The sequence below is a fragment of the Plecotus auritus genome (genome assembly GCF_963455305.1).
Source record: "Plecotus auritus genome assembly, chromosome: 5".
Classification (NCBI taxonomy): domain Eukaryota; kingdom Metazoa; phylum Chordata; class Mammalia; order Chiroptera; family Vespertilionidae; genus Plecotus; species Plecotus auritus.
The window spans coordinates 186,118,471-186,141,888 of NC_137776.1; the positions used below are offsets into that span (position 1 = coordinate 186,118,471).

Genomic DNA, 23,418 nt, shown 5'->3' on the forward strand with positions numbered 1-23,418 from the left:
CAGGCACATCCCCAGTGGGAGGTGTGCAGGAGGCAGCTGATTGATGTTTCTCTCTCATCGATGTTTCTAACTCTCTATCCCTCTTCCTTCCTCTCTGTAAAAAATCAATAAAATATTAAAAAAAAAAAAAAAGTTAAGCCCTGGCCGGTGTGGCTCAGCAGATAGAGCACCGGCTTGCGGACTGAATGGTCCCAGGTTCGATTCCCCGTCAGGGCACAGGCCCGGGTTGCAGGCTTGATCCCCAGGAGGGGGCAACCGATCGATGGTTCTCTCATCATTGATGTTTCTATCTCTCTCTCCCTTCCTTTCTGAAATCAATAAAAATATATTTAAAAAAACCGTTCTTTGCAATAAAACTGGAAGAGATTATTGTCAACGTGAAACACCTCACCCAACAGCACCGGTGGGAGCGAAGCAGAGACACAGGCCCGCAGCCACGGGAAGGCAGGCTGAGCTGTCCTCCTTCCGGGCGGGTGGGAGGGTGTGCGGTCACCTGGAGGCCGGGCCAGGGCGTCGGGCGGGAAACAGAAGTGGGAGGGCGTCTCCCTGAAATCTCTACAGGTTTGGGGGCCCCACGGAGGGGCTGTCAGACCTGCGTCTGTAGGACCCTCGTGGGGACAAACGCATCAGAAATAAGGAGACATTTCCGTTTCCCGCTGAAACCAGGGCAGGCGTCCCTGCCCCTTGACCTCTGAGCATTTCCTTGGAAAACTTGCCAGTGCTGCTCTCCTCCGGGGGTGCTCACGGGTCACAGCCGAAGGATTGGAGGCTTTTCATTTTGTTTTAAAAAAGACCAGGCCTCGCTCCGGCCGGTGGTGGTGTGGGGGCGTTCGAAGGCAGCCCTCCTGTCCTCTGTGGTTAGAGGGTCGGCGCCTCTGAGGGTGGCATGGCCCACGGCCTCGTGCCACCATCGCCTCAGCAGGTGGCGCTCACCTGGTGCCTTCGTGCCTCTCTGGCCACCTCCACGCTGAGGGTCGCCCTCCAGGAGTGGGGTCGCCCTCCACGCTGAGGGTCGCCCTCCAGCAGTGGGGTCCCCCTCCACGCTGAGGGTCGCCCTCCACGCTGAGGGTCACCCTCCAGGAGTGGGGTCACCCTCCACGCTGAGGGTCGCCCTCCAGGAGTGGGGTCGCGGGCCTGCTCTGGGCCCTGGGCCAGGTGACCCTCATCCGGGACTGTCCCCAGGTGGTTTCAGTGGGCCTCCCGGGGACGCCTCCTCCCGGAACGAGGCTACGCCACGGCCGCGTCACTTCTTTACGGAGAAGAACTGGCACCTGACCTGGAGGCTGAATCGCTGGGGGGGGGGCGGGGGGGAGGGGGCCGCTGACAGGGTGTGTCTCTCCTTTTGCCCCTCAGACAACTAGCTGTGAGGCCTAGAACCAGGGGAAGGATCCGTGGAGAAAGTGAGTTTAGGGGGTGAGTTTTCTCGTGGTCGGCAAACTCATTCGTCCACAGAGCCAAGTATCAACAGCACAACGATTGAACTTTCTTTGGAGAGCCACATTTTTTAAACTTAAACTTCTTCTAACGCCACTTCTTTAAAATAGACTCGCCCAGGCCGCGGTATTTTGTGGAAGAGCCACACTCAAGGGGCCAAAGAGCCGCATGTGGCTCGCGAGCCGCAGTTTGCCGACCAGCCGGTGTGGCCTGGTTCCCGGTCAGGGCATGTGTCTGGGTCGTGAGCTCGATCCCCGGTAGGCGATGTGCCGGGGGCAGCCGATTGGATCGATGTTTCTGTCTCTCTCTCCCCCTCCCTTCCTCTCTCTCTCTAAAAACCAATGAAAACATTTAAAAAGAGGTGATTTTGGGGAGAAGAAGTCAAGACCTTCGGACCCACCGCGGTGACCCCAGGTTTTCAGAGGGGGTGCTGTCCTGGCTCCTGTGGCTGGTGGGACTCAGGGAGTCCAGAGAGAAACCAGGTCAGGCTCACTGTCCAGAGCCCGGCCCCCCAGTGTCCCTCCCGCTGGCGGCCTGCCGGGCCCCCCCATCCTTCCCCTCGGGGCCCTACCGGGAACTGGGGGGACACAGCGGACCTTCCGGTTTCAACTCAGAGGGAAGAAGGCCTCCCATTGTCCCCGGGGAGGAAGGAGCCTCGGGGATTCGGGGAACCCGTGGCAGGGGGCCCGCTCGGGGCCGGCCCTGCTCCCATATAAGGCCCCGCGCCCGCCGCCTCGTCCTTATCGCTCGGAGCTGGAAGTCCTGCAGCTGCAGCCATGAAGTGCCTCCTGCTCGCTCTCAGCGTGGCCCTGGTGTGCGGCACCCAGGACATGGGCATCCCCCAGCCCATGGAGGACCTGGACATCCAGAAGGTTTGGGGACGGGGTGCTCTGCGTGGGGAGGCCGGGGCGGGGTGAGCGCAGGGCGGCCCAGGTGGTGCTGGGAAACTCAAGATGTGACTCTGAAGCCACCTGGCCGCACAGGGGTGTCCTTCCGAGTGTGGGACGTGCTGCAGCCCCGTGTCTGCCGAGCGTGGGGGGGCCCGGCATGCTCATGACCCCAGTTAGACGGGGCCTGGCCCAGATGGGGAGGGACGGAGAGCCCACCCGGGAGCTGGGGTCCCTGCCGGCCCCCCGGTGCAGCCCACGGCCCCTCCCCAGGTGGCCGGGACCTGGTACTCTGTGGCCATGGCGGCCAGCGACCTCTCCCTGCTGAGCACGCAGAGCGCCCCCCTGAGGCTGTACGTCCAGGAGCTGAGGCCCACGGCCCAGGGCGACCTGGAGATCATGGTGCACAGATGGTGGGTGTCGCGGCGGCGGGGAGGGGCCGGGCTCCTGAGGGGACCCCGGCTTCCTGTGGGTGGCATGGGGTCGGGGGTCGGGGGTCGGGGGTCGGGGCAGCGGGGTGGGGGCCGGGCCCTCCCGCCATGGCCCTGTCTGTGTGAGGGGTGACATGGCTGCCCCACGGCCTCGGTGTCACCGTTACGCTGTCACCGCCCTTCAGGGAGGGTGAGCGGTGTGTTGAGAAGAAGATCTTGGCCAAGAGAACCGAGTGTGCGGGGAAGTTCAACATCGACTGTGAGTGGCTGGGGCCCAGGCTGGCCCTGAGTTCAGCTTCTGCCCTGCGGGAGGCGGGGGCTGGGCCTGTGGATGCCACGGGGGGCGCCACGGGATCCTCCAGGGCAGTTTCACATTCGGCTTTAATTTCTGATAACAAAACCCAGAATGGAGAGCGTGCAGGGTCAGCCGCTTGTCCCTGGGCACCGGCACAGGCACTTTTATTTTTCATTTACTTATTTTTTAATACGTTTTCAGTCATTTTCAGAGAGAGAGGGAGGGAGAGGGACAGAGAGAGAAACATCCGTGATGAGAGAGGATCATGGATCGGCTGCCTTCTGCACGCCCTCCGCTGGGGATGGAGCCCCCGACCCGGGCCTGTGCCCTGATCAGGAATCAAACCAGTGGTCTCCTGGTTCCTGGGTTGATGCTCAACCCCTGAGCCACCCTGGTTGGGTGAAATTTTTAATTTTTTTTTTATTGTAAATCCTCACCCGAGGGTGTTGCTCCATCGGTGTTTAGAGAGAGTGGGAGGGAGGGGGAGAGACAGAGAGCGAAACATCCATGTGAGAGAGAGACGTGGATTGGTTGCCTCCTGAGTGCACCCGAGCAGGGCCCAGGGATCAGGCCTGCCACCGAGGGAGGAGCCCTTGGCCAGAATCGAACCTGGGACCCTTCAGCTCGAGGGCCAGCACTCTAGCCACGACCCTCAGGGTGGCTCCAGGCTGTCCTGCCTCCCTCCACTCCTCACTCCCAGGGCCCCAGACTCAGCCCTCTGTTCCCCACCCTCCCCCTCCCCTTCCCCTCCCCTCCCTTCCCCCTTTTCTCCCCTCCCCTCTCCCCTTCCTTCTTCCCCTTCCCTCCCCCGTCCCCTGCCAAAGTGCCCCTGCCCTCCCTCTCCCCCTCCCCCCACCTCCAGCTCCTCCTGTCTGCCTCTGCCCCTTGGGTCTGAGCCCACCTGGCCGGCCGGCCGCACACCTGGCCGCTCACCTTCAGCAGGTGCTGTGTGTCCCATCCTCTCCCTTCCCCTCCTGCTGCCTCGTGGGCATCTGGTCCAGGGGTCGGTTTTGGGGCAGGAGCCCCCATAGCCCACGGAGGGACGAGGGAACAACCCGCCGGAGCGGGGACCTCACCTCCGCTTCGCTCTCTGCGTCTCGCCCCAGACCTGGAGGAGGACAGGCTGACGGTGCTGGACACCGACTACAAGAACTTCCTGTTTGTCTGCGTGGAGCACGCGGCGGCCCCCGCCAGGAGCCGGGCCTGCCAGTACCTGGGTGCGTACACCCTGCCCGTCAGGCAGCTGGCGTCGGGGCAGCTGGGAGCCTGGCGCTGCCCGGGGCCCAGGGAACAGCGCTCTGACCCCCACCCCCCCACAGCCAGGACCCCGGAGGTGGACCAGGTGGCCATGGAGCAGTTCGGCCAGGCCTTGAGGCTGCTGTCCATCCACATCCATATCATCCTCACCCCGGCCCAGGCAGAAGGTGACCCCCTGCCACCCTCCTTCCCGCGCCCCCCCCCCCCCCTCCCGCGGTCCCCGGTCAAGGCCATGTGCACTGGAGCGTCTTTCTCCCATGGCGCCTCCCCATCCCCCCAGGCCTCCCGGGAGGTGGGTGGGAGGTAGGGGTCCCCCTGCTGTGGTAGCCGACCTGTGACCTCCCACATCACCCCTCCTCCTGCAGAGAGGTGCCCTGTCTAAGTGAGTCCTGCCGACCGCCTCCCGGGTAACGTACCTGCCCCGCTCCACGTCCTGGGTGTGTGGGGTCCCCTCCGTCACCCTCTCCCCCCGACCCCTTGGGAAGGGCTGGAACCTGGGTCTCCCGGGGTCTCGGGAATCGGCTGCTGCGCGCCCATCCTCCGAAGGGCCTGGAACTGCCCGTGTGTCTCCTGCGTCCTGGCCACACGCACAGGCAGACGCCCCAGGATCCCAGGCGTGGGCGCAGGGGGGCTGGAAGGGGCTGGCGGGGGGGATGGGCACTGGGCCTGAAGTGGGTGAGGGGGCTCCGTCTCCCCCAGGGGTGCTGGCGAGGTCTGTCCCTCAGGGCCCCAGGCTTATAGGGGCCCCTCATCCATTCCAGGACCTCGGCCTCCCTGCAGGACGGCGTCACCCCTCCTCCGATGTCACCCCCTCCTCCGACGTCATCCCCTCCTCCCAGTCAGGGGCCCCAGGAGGAGCTGAGGCCACGAGGCTGCTGGGCGCCACGCCCCTGGGACCAGGCCCCTGGGGTGCCGCCTGGACCGGCTGCTCTGAGCCCCTCACAATAAAGAGACACACCAGCACCCGTCTGCCGAGTCTTTCCTGGGGGCGGTGGGGCGGGCGGGAGGCTCGGGCAGGAGGGCAGAGCTGACCTCTACCCCAGAGAAACAGGGGACAAGGGACAGCCCCCCTCGGGGTGCTGGCCACTCCCCATCCCTCCGTCCTCACCAGCCCGACCCGGGCGCACTCACAGCCCCAGGCCCCTCGCTGGCCGGGCAGGGCTGCCGTGCACCCGGCTGCCCCCTCCACGCCCGGCTCCACCCTGACACCAGCCCCTCCTCGGGGAGCGCCCCAGGTCCCGCTGCAGGGACACCAGGTCCCCACCTGAGCCAGGTGCACATGGGGGTGGCCTCCCCCTCCCCTGAGCCAGTCACAGCCGAGGGCACCGGCGTGACGTCAGCCGAGTGCACGTCCCAGGCAGCCAGCCCACAGCGTGTAACTGGCACCCACAGAGCACCCGGCACAGAGCACGGTTTATTTTATTTTTTATTTAATTAAAAAACATTTTTATTGATTTCAGAGAGGAAGGGCGAGGGAGAGAGAGAGAGACATCAACGATGAGAGGGAGTCATTGATGGCCTCCTGCACGCCCCTCACTGGGCATGGATGGAGCCCCCAACCTGGGCATATGCCCTGACCAGGTATTGAACCCTGACCTCCTGGTTCATAGGTCGACGCTCAACCACTGAGCCACACCGGCCGGGCCACACATTTATTTTAGTGCCAGCAGGGCCGTCAGCAAGACAGCTCACATCCCCCATCCCACAGGCTCACAGGCTCGGACAGACTGCCCCCCGCCACCCCACACACCGACCACAGGCCACGTCCCCTGTGCCCGACCCTCCGGCTGCAGCTGGGGGGGTCCCACACCTCCTTGGACTTGCTGGGGTGGCTCATGGAACTCAGGGAACGCTTGAGCTACTAGAGGGCTGGCCTATCATCACGAATAGAGCCCAGGACCAGCCAGACGGAGGAGATGCACAGGACAAGGGGGTGCGGAGCCCTGCCCCCCAGGGCCACGCCCCCCCACATCTCCCGTGGTCCCCAACCAGGAGGCCCCTGAGCCTGTCCTTTGGGGTTCAGCTGCTTTCCACAGTCCTGGCCGATGGAATCACTGGCTATTGGTCCCTGAACTCAACCTCCAGCCCTGTCCCCGCTCAGGGGGGAGGCGGGACAAAGGCCCAACCCTCTAACCCCGGGGTTTGCTCCCTTCACAACCAACCCCATCCTGGGGGCTTTCCACGCCCCCCGCATGCCCAGGGGTGGTTGGAAGGGGCTTGGTAGGGATACTGGGACACGTTTATCACTCAGGAAATTCGGGGTTTAGGAGCTGGGAGTCAGAAACGTGAAGAAAGTTCCCGGCCAGCGTGGCTCAGCAGTTGAGTGTCGACCTAGGAACCAGGAGGTCAAGGTTGGATTCCCGGTCAGGGCACATGCCCGGGCTGTGGACTCGATCCCCAGTGTGGGGCGTGCAGGAGGCAGCCGATCCATGATTTTCTCCCATCATTGATGTTTCTATCTCTCTCGCCCTTCCTCTCTGAAATCAATAAAAATATATTTAAAAAAAAAAAAGAGAGAGAGATGGGAAGAAGGCCACATGTACAGGTGGGAAAGGAATACTTGAAACGCGGAGTTTATTATTGTGTTATTATTAATGATGGTATCACTAGAGGCCCCGTGCACGAATTCGTGCACCAGTGGGGTCTCTGGGCCTGGCCTGCGGGATTGGGCTGAAACCAGCTCTCAGACATCCCCAAGGCGTCCCAGGTTGCTAGAGGGCGCAGGCCAGGCTGAGGGACCCCACGGGTGCACGATCAGGGCTGGGGAGGGACGCGGGAGGGCTCCAGGGCGTGTGTCCCGACGGGCCAGACCCCAGCAGCAAGCTAACCTACCAGTCAGAGCGTCTGCCCCCTGGTGGTCAGTGCACGTCATAGCGAGTAGTTGAGCGGCCTTAGCATATCATTAGCATATTATGCTTTGATTGGTTGAACAAATGACTAGACAACCGGACACTTAGCATATTAGGCTTTTATTATATAGGATTTCCATACGAACATCCGCAACCCCCCCTCACCCACCCTGCCTAGTTCTTGCTGCCGTCGCACCACTGGGCTCTCCCTCTGGCCCTCCTCCTGCCCCCCGTCTCTGTTGCTTTCCCGCTGGTCTTGCCCGCCAGCGCCAGCTGCGTCAGCCTCGGGCATGGCGGCTTTGCCCTGCTGACCCCACACAGCTCGCTCCTGCAAGACCAGAAAAAAAATGGAGTGAGTCGTTTCCAGCTGGTGTGACAGTTCCCAGGACGAGGTCAAAATCTCTGTAGGGACACAACGTTGTCCAGACCCCGGGAAGGGACCACCGTGTGGGCGTTGGTGGAATGACTGGGCACGGGAAGGATCGAGGAAAGTCAGCCCCGTGGTCGGAGACCAAGCCCCCGCCCTGCCCCCCCGCCCCCCGTCCCGTGCACCTCCTCCCGCCCCGTCCTGTGCACCTCCTCCCCCCCGTCCTGTGCACCTCCTCCTGCCCCGTGCACCTCATCCCGTCCAATCCCGTGCACCTCCTCCCGCCCCGTGCACCTCCTCCCCCCGTCCTGTGCACCTCCTCCCCCACATCCCGTGCACCTCCTCCCGCCCCGTCCTGTGCACCTCCTCCCGCCCCGTCCTGTGCACCTCCTCCCTCCCCAACCCGTGCACCTCATCCCGCCCTGTCCCGTGCACCTCCTCCTGCCCCGAGCACCTCATCCCGTCCAATCCCGTGCACCTCCTCCCGCCCCGTGCACCTCCTCCTCCCGCCCCGACCCGTGCACCTCCTCCCGCCCCGTGCACCTCCTCCCCCCGTCCTGTGCACCTCCTCCCCCACATCCTGTGCACCTCCTCCCGCCCCGTCCTGTGCACCTCCTCCCTCCCCAACCCGTGCACCTCATCCCGCCCTGTCCCGTGCACCTCCTCCCTCCCCGACCCGTGCACCTCCTCCGTCTGGCTGGCCCGGACACAGAGTTGATACTCTCCAGAACCCTTATCACAACCAGCTGTGCACGCAGAGGCGTGAAAATGGGAGCGGGTCCAAGTCCAGGGGTTAGCTGCAGCCACCACAGCATCCATCTCTGGAGCCGGCTCCAGGAGGGGCTGGGACGCTGCAGGGCTTGTCCCTCAGGGCCTGGCTTCCTTCCCTCGATATGTTCCTCCAATCCCACCATGCTGTGGCCCGCGCCAGGGTTTCCTTCCCTTAAAAAAAAGATGTTTATTTTATTTATTTATTTATTTTTTTAAATATATTTTATTGATATTTTACAGAGAGGAAGGGAGAGGGATAGAGAGCCAGAAACATCGATGAGAGAGAAACATCGATCAGCTGCCTCCTGCACATCTCCCACTGGGGATGTGCCCGCAACCAATGTACATGCCCTTGACCGGAATCGAACCCGGGACCCTTCAGTCCGCAGGCCGACGCTCTATCCACTGAGCCAAACCGGTTTCGGCAAAAGATGTTTATTGATGTCAGAGAGGAAGGGAGAGGGAGGGAGAGAGAGAGATGGAAACATCCTATGTAATAAAAGCCCAGCGACCGGATGGCGGAACGACCAGAACGACCCTTCGACCAGTCGCTATGACGCGCACTGACCACCAGGGGGCAGATGCTCAACGCAGGAGGTCAATCCCCGCAGGCACGCCCTCCACCAGTGCGCGAACCCTGTGCACCGGGCCTCTAGTCAATGATGAGAGAGAATCACGGATCGGCTGCCTCCTGCACGCCCCACACATGGGATCGAGCCCACAGCCCGGGCCTGTGCCCCGGCCGGGATTGAACCGTGGCCTCCTGAGCCACAACGGCCGGCCAGGAATTCCTTCCCTGCTAAGTCTGAATGACGCCCCCGTGGGGATGGACCGCATTTGGTTTTCCCGTCCATCCATCGAGGGACACCGTGCTGTGCCCACGTTTTGGCTGCTACGAACATGGGTTTGCAAATGTCCCTTCGAGACCTGCTGCCGGTCCTTGGGTGCCCACCCAGGCGGCACTGCCGGTCACAGGGCACTCTTTGCTTTTTGGAGGAACCGCCCTGCTGTCAGGGGCTGTGAGGGGGTTTGGAGGCACATTTGGGGGTGGACATATCTGCTGTGAGAGGGCTGTACCTGGGGCCTGGGCGTGGGCATGGTGGTGGCCTGGAGTGGGCACGGTGGTGGTCTGGGGGGTGGACACGGTGGTGGCCTGGTGGGTGGGCACGGTGGTGGTCTGGGGGGGACACGGTGGTGGTCTGGAGTGGACACGGTGGTGGTCTGGAGTGGGCACGGTGGTGGCCTGGAGTGGACACGGTGGTGGTCTGGAGTGGGCATGGTGGTGGTCTGGGGAGTGGACACGGTGGTGGCCTGGTGGGTGGGCACGGTGGTGGTCTGGGGGGGACACGGTGGTGGCCTGGGGGGTGAGCACGGTGGTGGTCTGGAGTGGGCACGGTGGTGGTCTGGGGGTGGGCACGGTGGTGGTCTGGGGAGTGGGCACGGTGGTGGTCTGGGGGTGGACACGGTGGTGGCCTGGTGGGTGGGCACGGTGGTGACCTGGAGTGGACACGGTGGTGGTCTGAGGGGTGGGCACAGTGGTGGTCTGGGGAGTGGGCACGGTGGTGGTCTGGGGGGGACACGGTGGTGGCCTGGGGGGTGAGCACGGTGGTGGTCTGGAGTGGGCACGGTGGTGGTCTGGGGGTGGGCACGGTGATGGTCTGGGGAGTGGGCACGGTGGTGGTCTGGGGGGTGGACACGGTGGTGGCCTGGGAGTGGACACAGTGGTGGTCTGGGGGGTGGGCACAGTGGTGGTCTGGGGAGTGGGCACGGTGGTGGTCTGGGGGTGGGCACGGTGGTGGTCTGGGGGTGGGCACGGTGGTGGTCTGGGGGTGGACACGGTGGTGGTCTGGGGGTGAGCACGGTGGTGGTCTGGGGAGTGGGCACGGTGGTGGTCTGGTGGGTGGACACGGTGGTGGTCTGGGGGTGGACACAGTGGTGGTCTGGGGGGGACACGGTGGTGGCCTGGGGGTGGACACGGTGGTGGTGTGGGGAGTGGGCACGGTGGTGGCCTGGGAGGTGGACACAGTGGTGGTCTGGGGGGTGGGCACAGTGGTGGCCTGGGGGGTGGACACGGTGGTGGTCTGGGGGGTGGACACGGTGGTGGCCTGGGGGTGAGCACGGTGGTGGTCTGGGGAGTGGGCACGGTGGTGGCCTGGGGGTGGACACGGTGGTGGTCTGGGGGTGGACACGGTGGTGGTCTGGGGGTGGGCACAGTGGTGACCTGGTGGGTGGACACGGTGGTGGCCTGGGGGTGGACACGGTGGTGGCCTGGGGGTGGACACGGTGGTGGTCTGGGGGTGAGCACGGTGGTGGCCTGGGGGTGGACACGGTGGTGGCCTGGGGGTGGACACGGTGGTGGTCTGGAGTGGATATGGTGGTGGTCTGGGGGGGACACAGTGGTGGTGTGGGGAGTGGATATGGTGGTGGTCTGGGGGGACACGGTGGTGGCCTGGGAAGGAACTGGGTGATGATTTGTGTGGGGACGGAGCCCCCACTGGGAAATGTGTGCCTCCTGGAGGGGCAGTAACTGTGCCGGCACCTGCTCGGGGCCCCGGCGCTGGGACACGGCGTTCAGGAACACGCGGCTGGCCGGTGTGCCGGGCTCACGGCTTCGCGGAGCAGGCCTCGGGGGATGTAGCGTTGCCGTCAAGACCTCCCGAGGTAACTTCCCGCTTCGGCGATTACAAGCCCGACCCCACCCGGTTCTTAGGTGCCAGGCCCTGGGGAGCGGGGGCCGCGTGCTGGGTGGCGAGGCCCCCTCCCAGGTCCCATCAGCTGTGTCCCTCCCAGACCTCCTGATGCCACTGCCCGCGGCCGGCGGTGGCTCCTTTGCCTCGTGTTCCAGGTTTTCTACGAACTGCATTCCTGGAAACGCGACTCCGTGGCCGGAGGAGGTGCCCGCAGCGCGGCCTGGGACACGCGCCCCCGGGCAGGTGCGCGGCGGGACTTCCCAGAAAACCTGCAGGAAACGCGGGCGGCCGGCGGCCGGCGTTCCCTGAGCTCCGGGAACCAGGACGCCTGCTCTCCTGGCGCGCTGCCCCTGCCCCGCGTGACCCTGCCGGGCGGCCTCTGACCCCGGGTCATGGTGGACGCCCGTCTAAACCTGTGCCCCTGGCCTCGGGCGGCCGTAGCCAAGGACCCCACGGGGCGGGCGGGGCTGCTGACAGGGGGACTCTCTCCCGGTGCCGAGGCCACGTGCTGCCCCCGCCCCGGGCTTGGGGGCCATCCTTCCCGCCTCTCCCAGCTGCGGGCGGGCACCCGGCTCACGGCCACGTCCTCACGCTCTGCCTTTGCTGCCCACACTCTTCTCCCCGTGAGCCCTCTCTGCCCCTGCTTCTCCCGATAGGACACCAGGCACTAGAGTTAGATATCCCCCCCACATACACCCCCCGGCCTCATCTGAGGACCCCGCAGACGTGAGCATTTGGGCGACACCAGCCCCCCCGAGCTGCTCTTCATTAACCGTGGAGACCGGCCCGGCCAGTGCAGCTGTGGTTGAGCGTCAACCTATGAACCAGGAGGTCCCGGGTTCGAATCTGATGGGGGCACCTGCCCGGGTTGTGAGCTTGATCCCCCGTGTGAGGCGTGCAGGGGCAGCCAAGGCCGGTTTCTCTCGCCTCGATGTTCCTCTCTCCCTCCCTCTCCCTTCCTCTCGCTCTAAAAATCAACAAAAACCCGTCGGGGTCTGGGGAGCTGGGTCCCGTGGCCCCGCCCACCCGCCCACCCGAGGTCAGGCCGCATTCCATCGGGCCCCCCCGGCGGCCCTGTGATGGCCACTGTCCATCACCGCTCTTCCTTAGCAGCAAACCCGTTTGGGGCTCACGCCGCCAGCCCCCCTGGGCTCTGTCGGAACCTCACTGAACCCTCCGCTGGACAGTGGGGCGGACCCACCAAGGTCATGGCCTCAGGCTGTGCAGGTCGAGGAGGAGAGAACAGCAGAGGCAGGAGGAGGCCAGGAGGGGCCCCGCCTTTCCAGGCGGCTTGTCCAGCGGGCGGGGGAGGAGGGCGGCCCCTGGGGCTGCGGGGAGGGGGAGGGGCAGACGGCCACTCGGACCTGGTGTCCAGGGGTCCTGGGCTCGCGTGGGCCTCTCCGGCCATGCACATCCCCCACTCTTCCCCTGGGACACAGCCTCCTCCAGGCTGGCTCTGTCACTGCCCAGAGCCCGGCCCTCCACCAGTGTCCCTCCCGCTGGCGGCCTGCTGGGGCCCCCCCATCCTTCCCCTCGGGGCCCTACCGGGAATGGCGGGGACACAGCAGACCTTCCGGTTTCAACTCAGAGGGAAGAAGGCCTCCCATTGTCTCCGGGGAGGAAGGAGCCTCGGGGATTCGGGGAACCCGTGGCAGGGGGCCCGCGCGGGGCCGGCCCGGCTCCCATATAAGGCCCCGCGTCCGCAGCCTCGGCCTTCTCGCTCGGAGCTGGAAGTCCCGCAGCTGCAGCCATGAAGTGCCTCCTGCTCGCTCTCAGCGTGGCCCTGGTGTGCGGCACCCAGGACATGGGCGTCCCCCAGCCCATGGAGGACCTGGACGTCCAGAAGGTTTGGGGACGGGGTGCTCTGAGGCCGGGGCGGGGTGAGCGCAGGGCAGCGGGGGCGCCGGGCCTCAGAAGACAGAGGCTGGGGTGTGCGGGGCCGGCAGGACTCCGCTGGGGCCGCCCTAACAAAGCACCCGGGACGGCGGCTTCAACAACACACACTGCCGGTCTCAGGTCTGAGGCTGGTCCGAGACCCAGGGGTGGGCGGCTGCCCCCCCGCCCCCCATGTCCACATCTCCTCCGCTCCTCAGGGACCCGTCAGGTGGCACCAGGGCCCACCCTCCTTTTAATGCCCTCCCCTCTTCAAAGACCCATTTTCTTTTTTTATTTGATTAATATTTTTTATTTTATTGCTTATTATTATTATTATTTTTAGAGAGAGGGGGGGAAGGCAGAGGGAGAGAGAGAAACATCAATGATGAGGATCACTGATTGACTGCCTCCTGCATGCCCCCCACTGGGGATCAGACCCCCAACTCGCCCTGACCGGGAATCAAACCCAGGACCGCTCAACCTCTGAGCCACGCGGCTGGGCAAAGGTCCCGCCTCCTAATAGTCGTCTGAGGTGCTGGGCTGCACCGGATGAATTTGGGGGGACACAATTTAGGCCCTACCTGGCCCCTCTGCCTCCCCCACTTTTCTCATCTCCAGCCACGTCGCCCCAAGACCCAAACCTCCTCCCTCACTCATGGAGGTGGCTCTTGGGGCCCTTCTCTGGGCTGAGATGAGTTTAGCTAGAACATTCCTCAGCTCAGCAGAGGAGGGTCCCACAGCGGCCCGGGGGATCAGTGAGTGCCCTGAGGACCCAGCCCCCTCCGCCCCCAGGCCTGGGGAGTGGGGAATGGGTAGGACTCCACTGACCAGGACGGGAGGAACGGAGAGCCCACCCGGGAGCTGGGGTCCCTGCCGCCCCCCCCCGGTGCAGCTCACGGCCCCTCCCCAGGTGGCCGGGACCTGGTACTCTGTGGCCATGGCGGCCAGCGACCTCGCCCTGCTGAGCACGCAGAGCGCCCCCCTGAGGCTGTACGTCCAGGAGCTGAGGCCCACAGCCCAGGGCAACCTGGAGATCATGGTGCACAGATGGTGGGTGTCTCGGCGGCGGGGAGGGGCCGGGCTCCAGGATGGGGGGGCGGGCAGGGCATGGGGTCGGGGGTTGGGGGGGCAGGGCTGGGAGGTTCCAGGCCCCTTGGAGCCCCTGCCCAGGGCTCTGGGCCCACAGAGCGGCCCGGGGTCAGTGTGGGGAGAGGCCTCTGTGGAGGCCGCTGGTGGGGGCAGCGGGGTCGGGGCCGGGCCCTCCCGCCATGGCCCTGTCTGCCCCTGGAGGGGGAGGGGGTGGCAGAGAGAGCTGGGGGGGCGTGGAGATGGGAACCCAGAGCCATCACTGCCAGCGAACGCAGGTCACCCCCAGCCCCTTTCCCTGCTCCAGGGCGTGGCGGGAACCTGGTCACCTGTGGCCACTAGAGGTCACAGTGGGTAGAGGTCACAGTGGGTGTGGCCCAGCAGGGGACCAGCTCCGGGCGCCGTGAGCCTCTTCCCGACCCGCCTGGGCGGGCGCCTCCCCCGTGGGGGGCGGGCTCTCTCACAACGGAGCCTGAGGGCGGCTCCCGGGACACTGTCTTCCAGGGAGGACGGCCGCTGCGTCCAGGCCAAGATCTTCGCGGAGAAAACCGAGGTCCCTGCCGAGTTCAAGATCAACAGTACGTGCTGCCCTGGCGGCCCTCAGCCTGGTGGCCGCGTCTCGGGACCGGTCCCCTCCCTCGGTGCTGTGAGATCGGCATGGAAACCCCATTTCTTCCTTTCTTTTATAAAAATATACTTTTATTGACTTCAGAGAGGAAAGGAGGGGAGGGAGAGGGATGAGAATCATGGATCCGCTGCCTCCTGCACGCCCCACACTGGGGACCGAGCCCCACACCCTGGGCGTGTGCCCTGTCCAGGAATCGAACCCGGGACCCTGCAGTCCACAGGTTGATGCTCAACCACTGAGCCACACCTGCCAGGCCAACCCCCGCTTCCTAACCAGGACACTGGGTGGGGTGGGTCCCCTCGGAACGAGTGATGACGGAGCCCAGGTCCGGCAGGTGGCCGGCGCTCAGGCCCCTGTGCCTGGGCACGGCTCGGGGAATGGCTGGCCGGGTGGGGGGGGGGAGGGGGAGGAGCCGCTTTCTCGTCCTCGCCCAGAGGCCGCGCAGGGCGAGCCGACCCTCTGCTCCCCCTCCTGCTGGAGAGAAGAACCCAGACTCAGCCACCCGTCCGGTCCCTCCTGCAGGCCTGGGGGACAGCAAGGTGCGCGTGCTGGACGCCGACTACGAGACCTTCGCCTTCCTGTGCCTGGAGAACGCCGCCCGCCCCCAGCAGAGCCTGGCCTGCCAGTACCTGGGTGCGCCAGCCGCCGCCCGGAGCCCGTGGGGGAGGGGGTCCCAGGGTCCCGTGGGGGGAGGGGGTTCCATGACTGGGAGGGACAGACACGCCGGTGGGGGGAGGGGGACAAACATTCAGCCAGGGCACGGATGGGAGCGGCCTGTAACTATAACGACCGGAGAGCAGATGTGGGACGTTCTCGGGGCACATGCCTCGGCCCTCCTGGGCTCCCCGTGGGTCGCGGGCAGGTGGGCGGCCGGCCGGGACGGAGGGGCCTTGTCCTCCTGGGACCCTGACCCCCAGCACGGCCCTGGCGGGGGGGCTGGGCCGAGGGGGACAGGGACCTGGAGGACAGGTGGGCAGAGCCCTGTTCGAACCTGGGAAGCGGGGCTGAGCTCTGCTGACCTCAGATGTCGGGGTGTCCTTCCTGCCTCATTCTGGGCAGGGTCCCGGCTCCCCCAGCCCAGGGACTGACCCCCGCCCCTCACAGCCAGGACCCCGAAGGTGGACCCGGTGGCCATGGAGCAGTTCAGCAGGGCCATGAAGCTGATGCCCATCCACATCCAGATGGCCTTCACCCCGACCCAGGCAGAAGGTGACCTCGCCCACTGACCTCTGACCCCTGACCCCTGACCCCCGACCCTCTGCCCACGGCCCCCCGTCAGAAGGCCATTTGCACGGGGAACGTCTTTCTTCCGTGGCGGCCTCCCCATCACCCCAGGCTTCTCAGGGGGCGGGTGGGAGGTGGGGGTGCAGAGCCCCTGAGGTGGGGTCCCCCTCAGGCCCCCTGGTGTCCTGGCCTACCTGTGACCTCCGACGCCGCCCCTCCTCCCGCAGAGAGGTGCCGTGTCTAAGCGCGTCCTGCTGACCCGCCTCCTGGGTAACGTACCTGCCCCGCTCCACGTCCTGGGTGTGGGGTCCCGGGGGGCCCAGACTCCTCTCCGTCACCCTCTCCCCTGGGCACAGGGGCCTGAGCGCCCGCCACCTGCCAGACCCCGTGGGAAGGGCTGGGACCCGGGGTCTCCCGGGGTCTCGGGAATCGGCTGCCACGCGCCCACCCTCTGAAGGGCCTGGAACTGCCCGTGTCTCTCCTGCGTCCTGGCCGCACGCACAGGCGGACGCCCCAGGCTCCCGGGCCGGGTGTGGGCGCAGGGGGGCTGGGAGGGGCTGGCGAGGGTCATCCCTTCGGGCCCCAGGTTCACAGGGGACCCTCGTCCATTCCAGGACCTCAGCCCCCCTGCAGGACGATATCACCCCTCCTTCCAGTCAGCGGCCCCAGGAGGGGCTGAGGCCACGAGGCTGCTGGGCGCTGCCCGCCCCTTCCCCCCCCACCCCCCCGCCCCCCGGGACCAGGCCGCTCTGGGTGCTGCCTGGACCCACGGCTCTGAGCCCCTCACAATAAAGAGACACACCAGAGCCCGTCTGTGCGTCTTCCCTGGGGGCGGCGGGGACGGCTCGGGGCAGGAGGGCAGGAGGGCAGGGCCGGGCATCACAGGCGCCGCCATTCGGGGTCAGCGCACAGCAGCCTCCTTCAGCTGCCAGGACTGGGCAGCCGCGGCCGCTCTGGGTTCAGCGCCGGGACCCGCAACACCGCCGCTGCAGGAAGGGCACGACCCCAACTGCCCGCCCGCCCGAAACCTGCTTAAGTGACCGCCCATCAGATCCGGCCTCTAAAACGGCGGCTGAGACCCCAAGGTCGTCTCCCAGGAGCGAGTGGCGTTGCTAGGAGGAGGCTTGGCATCAGGTTCCCTGTGTCTGCGAGGCATCCGTGTCCTCTGCGGGGAAACAGGGCGTCTTCCCTGGGGGCGGGCAGCTCGGGCAGGAGGGCCGGAGCTGCAGGAGGGCCAGGCGGAGGGGCAGGCGGAGGGACGCTCGCCGATTGCTCACAGAATTCCTAGCCTCCCGCACGGAGGGCGTCGAGGGCTGGGCGGGAGCCTTTGCCCCTCGGAGCCCCTCGGATGGGTTGGTGACATCATGTGCGGTCACACACGTTACCAACTTAAAGCTAGCCTGCTCTCCTCGCTCAGGCATGTCACAACCCCCCCCCCCCCCCCCAGTGCTTGGCAGGGCCAGACCAATGGCTTCGCGGGCCTCCTAGGCCCCCGGGCCGGACGGTCCCCACCCGGGTCTACAGCGACAGAAGCAGGGATTTTTAAATCAGAACAATGTACATGTACATGACAGTGTATGTGCACATTCAACATGTATAACCATACATCAACATGCAAGGCACATACACCTGAGGATGTTTGCCTGTTATGGGAGTCTTATACGGAGAGAACGGGTACGCTTCTAGGAAAAGATCCGTGACCAGTATTGGCGGACAGAGACAACGCCAAGGCACCCTGAGCAGAGACTGGAACAGCTCCCGGGTTCTGTCCGGGCGGGGAGGGGGTGGGGGTGCGGGGCGCGGACGACGCCTGCTTCCCCTCTGCTCGGGCCCGGGGGTGACAAGTCTGCTCTGAGGCACAGCCGGACAGGGCTGGTGCGAACAGGAGGAAGAGGCAGCCGTCCCCGTGCGAACAGACAGACACCCTATTATTCTAACTTATAAATAACTTACTAGCCAGCGAGCAGGAGCGCAGGGTGCTGGCCGCTCGGGCAGAGACGGTGCTGCCAGGAGGAGCCGGGGGGAGGGAGCCCAGCCTGCAGGACCAGCAGACGCGCCCCGTGCCCTCCTCCCGCCCCCACGGCTTCCAGGCACGTGCCACGTGGCCAAACCGCCCGGACGGCCCTCGCCCAGCCGGTACCCGGCACACCCTTCACACCGGCGGGCAGTGCCCTTCCTCGGGCACGACTCTGGGACCTTCAGGGCGCCCGGGCGGGACGGGCGGCAGGTGGAGGTCGGCCATGAAGACGGGGCCCCGGCTGCCCGGCCGCTCCGCCCTCTGGGCCCCCATGGTCCTGGCCCTCGGCCTGGGCCTGGCCAGCGCCCAGAGGACCCTGGAGGAGGTGCCCGTGCAGCCCGGCTTTGACGCCCAGAAGGTAACCGCTGACACGGGCCAGGACGTGGGTGCCTGTGTCTCGGGGGCCTCGCCAGGGGCAGGCAGGCAGGAGCGGGCGGGGCACCACGGGAGGGAGGCGGGCGAGGTTGCGGGCATGTCAGGCCCTGGCACCGCCTCCCTGGGTGCTTTTTGGGCAGCTGTCCCCTGGCTGAGGGGCCTTCTGTCCTGGCGACCCCGCCTGCCATCGCCCATCACTGGGGGTGGATGGTGCCGGGCAGGGCGGGCCGTGAGCAATTGCGGGACTTGGTGGCCGGTCCAGGGCACATGACCCAGCAGGGGCTGTGGGTGGACTAAGTACAGGAGGGGCTAAAGGAAGGGGGAGAGGAAGAGGGGCAGTGAGGGAGGGGTTGAGGGCCAAGGTGGCCTGAGAGGGGAGGCTGACCACACCCCTGCTCCCACCTGGGGCCCACGGGCACCCACCAATCCCCCCATCCATCCCCCCGGGACTGGAGGCTGCGGGACCCTCCCCCACCCTGCACCTGCACTGACAGGTGGCCGGGCGCTGGCTGACCGTCCGGCTGGCCTCCAGCCAGGCACACCTGGTCTCCCCCACTGACCCCCTGAGGCTGGCTCTCCATTCCATCGAGAGGCGGGACGGGGACCTGGAGTTCGTCTTGTTCTGGACGTAAGCGTGGCCCCTGCAGGTCCTGAGGATGGGGGTGCTTGGGGGGCCTCCCAAGATGTCGGCACCGGCACAGAGCTGGGGCTGGAGATGCTGCCCTGAGCCGGCTCAGTGTCCCTTAGGCTCCAAAGCTCCGAGGAAGGGCAGGCGGGAGAGACCACGCCAGCCGGTCTCGCGGCTCAGCCCGTCCTGCCCGTCAGCTGGGTCCCGGGCGGGCTGGCCAGCAGCACCGGTTGGGTCCTCATGGAAGAGCTGGTGACACGGGACATGTGTGCTGACTCAGCGATACGGCAGCTGCGCCCGTGGCGTCCAAGACCGTGATGGCCACGTCCTTGCCGGAGCTCAGCCACAGACGCCACAGTCTGTGTGCACCCAGCCCACCCACCACTAGAAACCGGAGACCCTGGGGTGGGGGCACAGGCGGGGCCTACAGCTGTGCTCTGTGCTCGGAGCCCAGGTGATAAGGACGCCGTCCCGGGTCCCCACCCGAGACCTGAGGTCCACCCGGGGACAGACAGGGTCCAACACCTCGGGGCGGGGTTCGGCTCCTTCCCAGCCAGGAGCCCTGCCCTCACTGCAGCCTCCAGCCCCTCCCGCCCCGTGGGCCCACCCTCCTGTCCCAGCTGGTGGCCCTACAGGGTCAGGGGGGCCACGAGCCTCCGGGGGCCTCAGCGGGGGCAGTCTGAGCTGGCAGCACGTGGGGGGCGGGGACCGGGACAGGGAAGGGACAGGCAGCCACGGTGAGCTCCTCTCCTTCCCCAGCGGGGAGAGGCTGTGCAGAGGTGTCCGCATCACCATCCACCCGACGGGGCTCCCGGGCCAGTACCACGGCGCCTGTGAGTCCCACCCGGCCGGGTCCCTCGCTGGGGGAGGGGACGCCCGATGCCCTAGCCTGGCTGTGGGGGCAGGGCCGGGACCAGAGGGAACGGTCCCTCGTCCTGCCCATGTCCATGTGTGGCCCACGGGCAGGTCCAGATGTGGGGGTGGAGACAGGGCCCCCTGTCACCGGCTGGGTCTGTCCCCACAGTTGAGGGAGGTGCCCGCATGCACGTCCGCTTCGTCAGCACCGACTACCGCAGCCTCATTCTCTATGTCCGCATTGAGGACGGCGGGGACGGCGGGGATGCGGGCGAGGTCACCAGCCTGTGGGCGCTGCTGGGTAGGTGGTGTCTCCCCCCAACGCTGGACACCTCCCCCCCCCATCTCCCCAAGACCTGTGTTTAGTGCCTGCTGCTCTGGGTGTGGGCGTCAGCCTGGGCCGCTCAGCACTGCACCCTCATGCCCCTTGGACGGGTGCTCTGGATCCCAAGGCCCACCTGTCCACCCTCACACGCACACACCCACCGCATGTCCACCCCCTCCGTGTGCCTGCTGGGCGTGTCCTGGAGCTGGAGTCTCCGTGGGCAGATGGGAAGGCCTCCTGGGGGAGGGGTCACGCTGTCCTGTGGAGTAGATGGAGGTGAGGGAGGGGTCCGGGGGTGGGCGCCACATCACCAGGGTCCCGCAGGCCGGGAGGGGTCAGCGGGTGGGGGCGGGCACCGGGTCACAGGGAGCGCCCTGTGTGCTGTGGGACCCTCTGGCTGGCTTCGCCTCAGGGGTAGATCCTGGCTCCCAGGGGCGGGGAGCCCCCTCTACCCCTGGAGCACAGCCCGTGTGGGCCGAGGGCCGTGCCCAGGGTGCCAACCTGGCCGGCAGGCATCAGCTCAGGCCTGGCCAGGAGCCGGGAGGAGGGGCCAAATCTGAGCTTAGCTTCTGGGGTCTCGGCCCCTCACCACCAGCCCCTCTGATTGCAGTCAGACACTTGCCCGGGGACCCCCAGTGGCTGCGCAGGTTCCTGGGGTACGTGAGGGAGTTCCAGCTGCAGGAGGCCCCCGTCTTCAACCTGGAGGGTAAGCACTGCCCCAACTGCACCCAGGCCACCGGGCGGGGCTAGGGTTAGGGCTAGGGTTAGGGTTAGGGCTAGGGCTAGGGTTAGGGCTAGGGCTAGGGTTAGGGCTAGGGTTAGGGTTAGGGTTAGGGTTAGGGTTAGGGTTAGGGTTAGGGCTAGGGCTAGGGTTAGGGCTAGGGCTAGGGTTAGGGCTTGGGTTAGGGTTAGGGTTAGGGCTAGGGTTAGGCTAGGGTTAGGGCTAGTGCTAGACTTAGGGCTAGGTCTAGGTTTAGGGTTAAAGATAGGTTTAGGCTTAGGGTTAGGTTTAGGGTTAGGCTTAGGGCTAGGGTTAGGGATAGTGTTAGGGTTAGGGTTAGGGTTAGGGTTAGGTTGAGGGCTGGTGCTAGGGCTAGGGCTAGGGTTATGGTTAAGGATAATGTTAGGTTTAGGGTTAGGGCTAGGGGTAGGGTTTGGGTTAGGGTTAGGTTTATTGTTAGGGTTAAGGATAGCGTTAGGTTTAGGATTTGGGTTAGGGTTTGGGTTCTTATCATTAGGGTTAAACTTAGGGTGTAGGGGTAGAGCTTACACTTATGGTTAAGGTCTAAATTGGAAAAGGTGAATTTCCTTGGCAGTGGGTGAATTTTCGGTGGAGCGAACCTTCCTAATGTCTCCCCGTTTGTTCCCCTCTGCAGCCCCGTGTCCTCCGCCTGAAGCTTAGGTCCGGCCCCCTCCCCTGAGTCCTCCTGCCTCCTTCCCCCAGTTCCCAGGTGCCTCTCCACCCCTGTGCTGCCTGAAGCCGTTCCAGCCTGTGCCCGCCCCACCCGCTCTGCCCCTTTCTGGCTTTGGGTCACCCGGTCCTGCCAAGCCATGGCCGAGGGGCCCACAGCCCCTGGCAGCCTGGCCCGGGCTTGAGGTCACTGTGGGTGGTGAGGAGGGGCCGGTGGCCTGGGCACAGCATTACAGTCCAGCGGACAGGGCCATGGGGACCTTCGCTGAGAAGGTGACCTTTCCGGGGCCTGGCTGGCACCCCTCTGACCTGCCTCCTCCTGGGTCTGCTCTGGGACAGTCCCCGCCCGGGTCAGAGGGGCCGTGATTGAGTGAGGAACACGGGCCCTGGAACCTGCACGCAGGCGAGCTGAGCCAGGTCACCGCCCTCTCTGAACGTCAGGGGCCCTAGGAGGGCGGTGCCTGGAGGTGGGTGCCCACCTCTGCCTGGCCGAGCCGGGGGTCACGCACCGGCCAGGCAGTCTCGTAGGAAACTGGGTTGGCTCGGGGCCTCCATCCTTACGTCTGGAAATGCCGGCAGACAGGTCTGACCTGCTCCTGCCCCAGCGACACCCTCAGCGGGCAGGCCTCCCGCAGGCCAGCAGGTGCCACCCGTGCGGGTTCCCTGCATGAGGAACACCACGTCCTCCGCGGAACCAGAAACCCACGAGGTAAAGACACGGACACGTTTCATCACAGAGGCCCGCCCGGGCGGCTGGGAGCCGCGGACTGGCATGGAGAGAGTTTTAAGTCCTGGCTCGGCCACGGGAAAGGTGACTTGAATGAACAGACCTGTGCGCTCCTGTCTAGTCTCAGCCACTCCCTTAGCATCGGCCCTGGAGGTGACCCCTAGGCCTCAGCTCCAGACCCCGAGAAGCAGCAAACCCGGCTGAGGCGGCCCCGGCTGCCTGGGACCAGCTGTGATGACGGAGCCCCTGCCCTGGCACCGGCCAATCAAGTGAGACCTCGGCCCCGAGGGGCAGCTGGGGAAGCTGATGAGTGTCCAGTAGGTCCTCCAGGGGAGGCCTCGGGCCCCAGGACCGGTGAGGCTCCCTAGCTGTCCTCACCCCTGGCTCCGATTTCAGGGTGACGGACGTGCCCCTGACAACCTGCGTGTCTTCCCGCCGTGACAGGGAATGCTCACGTACGAGCCAGCCCCGGCCGCCTGGCCAAGCACCACGGACAGGCGCCCCGACCTGGAGGCTGGACATCCGGATCCAGGTGTGGGCGGGGCTGGCTCCTCCGAGGCCTTGCCCTGGGCATGTGGCCGTCCCCGCCCTGTGTCCTCACAGGCCCCCGCTCTGTGCCTGTCTGTGTCCCCATCCCCTCTCTTAGGAGGTCACCCTTCCTACTGGACCAGAGCCCACCCTCGTGACCACATGTGACCGCGGTCACCTCTGTAAGGGACCTGTTGAGTGTCAACCTATGAACCAGGAGGTCACGGTTTGATTCCCGGTCAGGGCACATGCTTAGGTTGCGGGCTCAATCCCCAGTAGGGGGTGTGTAGGAGGCAGCTGATCAATGATTCTCTCTCATCATGGATGTTTCTCTCCCTCTCCCTTCCTCTCTGAAATCAATAAAAATATTGCCTCCTGCACGCCCCCTACTCCCTCCCTTCCGGTCTGCTCAGGGGCAGGGGTCCTCAAACTTTTTAAATAGGGGCCAGTTCACTGTCCCTCAGACCGTTGGAGGGCCGGACTATAGTTTAAAAAAAACAACTATGAACAAATTCCTATGTGCACTGCGGGCCCGGGACGCGTCGGCTGCTAAGCGGGACAGGCAGCGGCACCCGGCGGGCCGGATAAATGTCCTCGGCGGGCTGCATGTGGCCTGTGGGCCGTAGTTTGAGGACGCCTGGCTTAGAGTGTCGGCCCTCAGACTGAAGGGTCCTGGTTTCGTTTCTGCATGTACCTCTGTCGCAGGCTCCATCCCTGGCCCCTCCCTGTTGGGGTGCATGCAGGAGGCAACCAATCGA

The 23,418-nt window shown here is 65.6% G+C and overlaps 3 protein-coding genes across 3 annotated transcripts; all 3 read left to right on the top strand.

The window, feature by feature from the left end:
- Positions 1-2,210: 2,210 nt before the first annotated feature.
- Positions 2,211-4,686, top strand: LOC308248413 (beta-lactoglobulin-like; the record flags this gene model as incomplete). The annotated part of the gene is made up of 6 exons (XM_080668356.1): positions 2,211-2,306; positions 2,595-2,734; positions 2,938-3,011; positions 4,154-4,264; positions 4,367-4,471; positions 4,670-4,686. 6 exons carry the CDS (start codon positions 2,211-2,213, stop codon positions 4,684-4,686), a joined length of 543 nt encoding a protein of 180 aa, XP_080524482.1.
- Positions 4,687-12,547: 7,861 nt separating this feature from the next.
- On the top strand, positions 12,548-16,599 carry LOC308248897 (beta-lactoglobulin-like). Its single transcript, XM_080669347.1, has 7 exons — positions 12,548-12,827; positions 13,767-13,906; positions 14,447-14,520; positions 15,093-15,203; positions 15,675-15,779; positions 16,022-16,064; positions 16,409-16,599. Exons 1-6 carry the CDS (start codon positions 12,732-12,734, stop codon positions 16,036-16,038), a joined length of 543 nt encoding a protein of 180 aa, XP_080525473.1. The 5' UTR covers positions 12,548-12,731; the 3' UTR covers positions 16,039-16,064; positions 16,409-16,599.
- A 1,435-nt stretch (positions 16,600-18,034) lies between these two features.
- LOC308248414 (lipocalin 1-like) lies at positions 18,035-21,590 on the top strand (the record flags this gene model as incomplete). Its single annotated transcript, XM_080668357.1, has 6 exons — positions 18,035-18,169; positions 18,681-18,814; positions 19,574-19,647; positions 19,839-19,970; positions 20,605-20,700; positions 21,439-21,590. 6 exons carry the CDS (start codon positions 18,035-18,037, stop codon positions 21,588-21,590), a joined length of 723 nt encoding a protein of 240 aa, XP_080524483.1.
- Between the last annotated feature and the right edge of the window lie 1,828 nt (positions 21,591-23,418).